The 6,000-nt window shown below is 42.1% G+C and overlaps 1 protein-coding gene across 12 annotated transcripts in view; it reads left to right on the forward strand.

The window, feature by feature from the left end:
* Positions 1–6,000, forward strand: part of LOC129176911 (partitioning defective 3 homolog) — a 169,401-nt gene that overhangs the window by 100,455 nt on the left and 62,946 nt on the right. For 11 of the 12 annotated variants that reach the window (XR_008569530.1, XR_008569531.1, XM_054767416.1 and 8 more), the window contains one exon: positions 2,160–2,330. The exons of the other annotated variant lie outside the window; for it this stretch is intronic. Coding sequence is in view for 9 of the 11 variants with exons in the window: in XM_054767416.1 (XP_054623391.1) it covers positions 2,160–2,330 (171 nt within the window). In the remaining 2 variants the exon portion in view is untranslated. The remainder of the gene's footprint in view (positions 1–2,159; positions 2,331–6,000) is intronic. 12 annotated transcript variants of the gene reach the window in all.

Genomic DNA, 6,000 nt, shown 5'->3' on the forward strand with positions numbered 1-6,000 from the left:
TGTACCAATCTTTCATGAGCTGAAGGCGAAAGATCTAAAACTTGCATGATTATTGCATATGTGTGCCTGAGGCGCGCAAAATAAAAGGCCCCTAAATATATGCAGTTTTATCACAGCACAGTGCCACAGATGGCACAGGTGTTGAGGGAGCTTGGAATACAGTAAAACTGCACTTTTTAAAGTGTCCTTTTATTGTGGCCAGTCTAAGGCACACCTGTGCAATAATCATGCTGTCCAATCAGAATCTTGATATGCCACACATACTGTAGGTGGATAAATTATGCATGCTAACACAAATGTAGACAGATTTGTGATATTGGAGAGAAGTAGACCTTTTGCTTCCATAGAAAAAGTTTTTCCATCTTAGAATTCATCTCATGAAAGATGGGAGCAAAAACAAAAGTTTATATTTTAGTTGAGAGTAGTGAGCTAGCATGCTAGTTAGCTAGCGTGCCCATTTACTCAAACCAAAACGGACTCTTACGAGGCAAATTTTCCCATTAAAAAATGTAAATTCAAATAATCTGTTACAGACAGCCAAACATGTTAACACAAAAGACATTTCATAGATAATTATAGTTTTACGTGCACAACTTAATGAAAACATAATTACAAATGACAAATTAATGGATGGACAACTGAACATTTAACATTAATTTTATCTACTTTTGCAAAGAGGGATGGGGAGGAGAGGAGATTAGGCATTTTTTTTTAACTGTTTGCACTCATGCCACAAAAAATATATGCAGAGAGATCTGTTAAAGGCGTTTCAACATGCACAGTTTTCCATTAAAAAAAAAAAAACAATGCCACAAACATGACATATAAAATGGAGAAGTGAACATTTAACAGGGTGTCCACTACAGGTGGACAATTTTTTCACCCCTAAAACCTAGAGCTGCTGTCAAATTTGACAAATGTAAAATCCATAAAAGCACTGCAACCTATGTGCAAACAATGTGGGCGGTGCGTATCAAAGCGTGCCTCTGCGTGTCTCATTCACGTGAATGGATTAACTTTTCCACCACCTCTTGGAGTAAGTCGGGGGGAATTCTGAAGTAGGTGCCTTGCAAATCATGGAATTAATTCATCTGTGCGTAATGCCTGCTGTTGCGTGGGGTCTCGTGGGATGCAGCGTGACCGAAAAACGCTGCTACTGTTTCACGGATGCGGGAAGTGGTGGTGACAATACATATCCATGCCGGAACAATGCACGTCGCGCGGGCTATTGCCGTGCAGTAGACGAAAACAGTACTTGATAAGCCATGCAGGACCGTCGTCATTTCTAAAACGGCACCCGCAGCCCACAATGCGTTACGTGATCACAGACATATATCGTGAGACTTTGTCATGGCGGCATAAAAAAAAACGTCTGGCAAAAATTTTGGACGTTAACCGAAAAACACACTAACCGGGGCGGACGTTAACCGAGGCACCACTATATCTTTATCCTGCATCCATCCATCCATTTTCTATGCCTCTTATCCTCATTTGGGTTGCAGAGGTATACTGGAGCCTATCCCAGCTGGCTTCGGGCGAGAGGCTCCCTGGACTGGTTGCTAGCCATTCGCAGGGCACATATAGACAAACGGCGATTGACACTCACATTCATACCTATGGACAATTTAGAGTCGCCTATTAACCTAACATGTTACCCCGGAGAAACCCACACACGCACATGCAAAGAACTCCACACAGAGATGCCCAACGGAGATTCAAACCCAGGTCTTCCCGATCTCCTGACTGGCCCTCTATCCTGCATCCTTATGTCAAAATTGAATACATTGAATAAAGTCGGCCATGTTTCTTCCTCCCATTTCTGTCAACGATGCTTGAATGCTTAAAGATGATATTTAACATTTAAAGATGAAATGCTCACAAATAGCGTCTTTAGATCAAAGTGACAAGATGACACGTCTCTCAGCAGCTCTGAAGCAAAACTTAGTGTCTATGAATGCCAATTGGCCGACTGCACGTTGTTGTTCATGCAAACAGGCAACGCTGACAATATAATGACGCTAAAAGCACACAAAGTTGATAAGCTGACTCTTAGGTTACATAAAGGTCATTGTCAAGTAGCGGATGTGACTGTTGTCTTTACCCGCAGTCTAGACACACAAATTCATCTAAATGTTGTGTCGCTCCCTGTACACCAACAGGACGGGCGGATGCTTGTCAATGACCAGCTGATAGCAGTCAATGGGGAGTCGCTCTTGGGCAAAACCAACCAGGATGCCATGGAGACGCTGAGGAAGTCCATGTCCACAGAAGGCAACAAGCGCGGGATGATCCAGCTCATTGTGGCGCGCCGAGTTAGCAAAAGAAGCGAGGTAGGCGACTCCAAGAGTTCACCCTCTTTTCTTAACACTTTCTGAAGATGATCTTAAAGGAGCTGATCTTCAACCCCAGACCAGTCGCAACAGAATAGGTATGGTTGGTACAATGTCGTTTTAAAAACTTCTAAAATGAGCAGGATAGGACCACTTTAAAGTCTGTTAAATCTTTTAGTTTTGAGTCACTGAAAAGATTGAATTCTAAACTGTATAACATCCTTTGACTTGAGGTTAATCCGTAACATAGTTTTAGTTGAGTGCAAAGTAACACAAGTTCTTTAAAATGAAGACTGACGTGTGCTCAACATGACCTGTCCTCCATCACAACCTCAAGCAGGGAAAGCCCCTTATCACGTAGATCTATGAAAGTCAGCATTCAGACTGCATGCCGCCCTCCCCCTGAGGAGGTTAGAGTTTAAAAACAACAACCCAAACAAGCGGTGAAGTGAGCAGCACAACTTTCTCCATGGCTTCAATGTCATGTTTCTACATTGTGTGAACACCTCAGCCTGTTGCCCGTTTGAAAGCCGAACCCCCCCGGCCCGCTGTGTGCGTGCACGTGAGCGCCCCTGGCACTGCTTTAGCTTCCTCACTCTCGTCTTCCAACCTGCTTTGTCAAAGTTTTGATTTCCCACTCGGCCAGTCTGGTAATTGAAAGCCGAGTCGTAGCCTGAAGGGACTGTTTTGTTTTTCTGCACTCGTGTGTGCGCGCATCAAGGTGTCTGCTGCTTTTGTGTGTGCAATAGTGTAGTGTTACCTGCTTATGCATGTATGTATTCATATTCAAGGCTCTGTGTCTGAGCGTTGAGAGGCTTGTCCACGCTTCAGCTGAAGGGCTGCAGGCGAGGCCGCAGGCTGTCCCGGCATCTGCGACCCCCTCCCCTTACATGAAATCAGCGCCCTGCACATGTTGATAACCCTCTCACAAGCCAGCTGCCCAGCACATAAGAGTGTAATAACAGCTCACACCATGAAGGATGGCGCATGTGACATTTACTTGACATCTGCAATCAAATCATGCCTTATTTACCTTCTCGCTCATGTCTCGTCTCCAGAGTAGCCAATTTCGAATCTCAAATGTTTGCCGTTGCATAAATCACAAGCATGTCCCCACCCTCCTCCTCCATTCTCTATACTCCTCCTTCATCCTTCATCCCAGCCAACCCTGAGCAGCCGCGCGATGGGATCCAGACCTTCCCGCCGCTTCATTATCCGACTGAATATGCAACGAGCTGCAGTGTGGCTTGTCGATGAGCAAATCCTCCCCCCACCCCGCCAGCAGACCCAAACCCCTCCGCTATTACTGAGGCGCTTCACCTCCGCTGGCCAAATTCATTAGCTACCTCATTTAAAGTCAAGAGCAATACACAGCGGCGACTTGCAAACACCCAAGATGGAGCAAAATATTAGAAACAGCTCTCAGTGTATACGACAACCACCAGAATAAACATAACGAAGCTTAAAAATGTCATTTAAGTACAAGGTGTCCCTGAAGTCTGCACACATGACACAAAAATGCATTTATTTTATTTATATATATATATATATAGATATATAGATATATAGATCTATATATATAGATATATATTATAAAATAAAGAAGCCAATTCTATAAAAGTGACATTCATACAGTATTTTCAAATGTGTAAAAGAGCCCATCATATCCCCAAGCATGCTGTAAGGTAGGGGTGCCCAGCCCCCGGCTGCGGGAAATGTTCAGGTGCAATCATAAAAGAATACCACAATTTTGGCATGTTTAATGTGAGCAGCGACTTTTGTTCGACGGTTCTTGAATGCACCATCTAACTTTCTCCCACGCTGCACAGATAGACTACTATACTGTATTTTTCCCTTTCTTTTTTCACCTCATATTTGGTCCCAAATGCTAATACAATGTTGGAATGCATAAATGTAAGATTTCATGACCTTATTGAGTGCAAATGGGTATATTTGTGCGGTGCACCTCTCTGAAAAACAAACACCAGGCTCATATTGGTGGATGGTGGGTCCGTATTCATTTAGTGCTTTTAATTTGATGTTGTTCCTGTCATAGTTTTACACAATCATAATAAATAAGATAAATTAGATCACTATAATGTACGTATGTTTTGCTGATGTGTTGAAAATCTTTCCTAGTGCTAGCTAGCGCGCTGCTAATGCTCGCACTACTATTGCAATTTAGACCCATTCTCGTCTTCAGTGATGGTCACATTGACACAAGCTCCCAAATAGCTGTCCTTGGCTATGCCTGCTGGTAACTAGCAACTCATAACCCAAATTTTAGCTTGCACTTGAAAGCAAACAATCAGCCAAGAGATGGCTCACATCTAAAAAAACACTCATTAGTTGGGACACTCGTATGACAAGGTACCACTATATACAGTAAATGACAACAAAAAAATACAGGCAATGCTCCAGTACCTTCTCACTCTCTCTGGCAGTCGACATACTGTGTGACAACTCAACTCACAGCGACAGTGGATACAAATCATTTTGGTCTTGTTGCGAGAGCAACCTGCCAGGGCTTTGAAGCTAAAGTTCCCATTCAAAATACCCTTTTCTTTGTCCATTTCTTCTCAATATTTGTTCCCGGCTCCGGCTCCACATCCACCGCTGCTCAAACTACGGTGTGAGCCGAGAGTCAAACAGGACGTGCACACGTTAATCGCGCGTCAAAAAAAATAGCACTGTTAAAGGAAATTTCCATTAAGACGTTAACGCGTTAGCTTTGACAGCCCTAATTTTTATTACATTTTTTATTTAATTATTTTTGTAATATATTTTTTAAATTTGTTTTATTTATTAAAATTGTTGCTATTACTAATTGCTTTTGCATTTTTTACTATATACATAATATAAATGAATATATTTTAAATTTAAATATAATACATTGAATTTATTAATTGCATTATATCTTTAATGTAATTACATTTGTTTTAATATAAAATTTTGTATTTGTTTTTATAATTAATATAATTTAAAAGCCTGTTTTGTTAAGCTGCAAATAGTATTCATCGTCGTGATGGCAGGAAGTAACTGCTTAATGAAGTTAACATGTAGTTGTTCTCTAAGTGACAGTGATCATTCCAAGGGTTGTCGCGTTATCGAGTCCTCTTAATGGCACTTACTAGATTAAACCTCGCTTCCACGTCAAACATACTGTATCTGCAAATCGTCTACACACCATCCCAAATCCTTGCCAACTTGGTCATGTGTTGAGCTCATTTGGTGTAGGTAGCGACTAGGATGGTGTTATCTCTCGTTACGCGGTGCAGACAAGGATGCTAATCCATAAGGTTGGCGCTGTCCTCGTCTAGGCAATAAATGCAGCAAACCGCACTGAATCAATACGACCGATCATCCATTGGATAAACACACGCACACACACACACACGTTGTCTTATTGCTGGAATGTGTGTTTATGGATAACAGGAACACAAAATGGTCAATTTGTCCAGCCAACTGGAGAATCTCATCATGGGTCCAGAGGGAATTGTCACCATGCTAGTAGGCTAAACTTTTCAGGCAGGTGAATGCTAGTTGGCTAACAGCCTGTGGCTTAGCAACTGATTGGAAATCCATCCCCATTCATCTTTTATTACACAGCTAGCATTAGCATGTACAGCTGTGTGCAGTCATTACTGCTGGACAAATAAGCGCATGGGTA

This window comes from Dunckerocampus dactyliophorus, chromosome 2, assembly GCF_027744805.1.
Source record: "Dunckerocampus dactyliophorus isolate RoL2022-P2 chromosome 2, RoL_Ddac_1.1, whole genome shotgun sequence".
NCBI lineage: Eukaryota > Metazoa > Chordata > Actinopteri > Syngnathiformes > Syngnathidae > Dunckerocampus > Dunckerocampus dactyliophorus.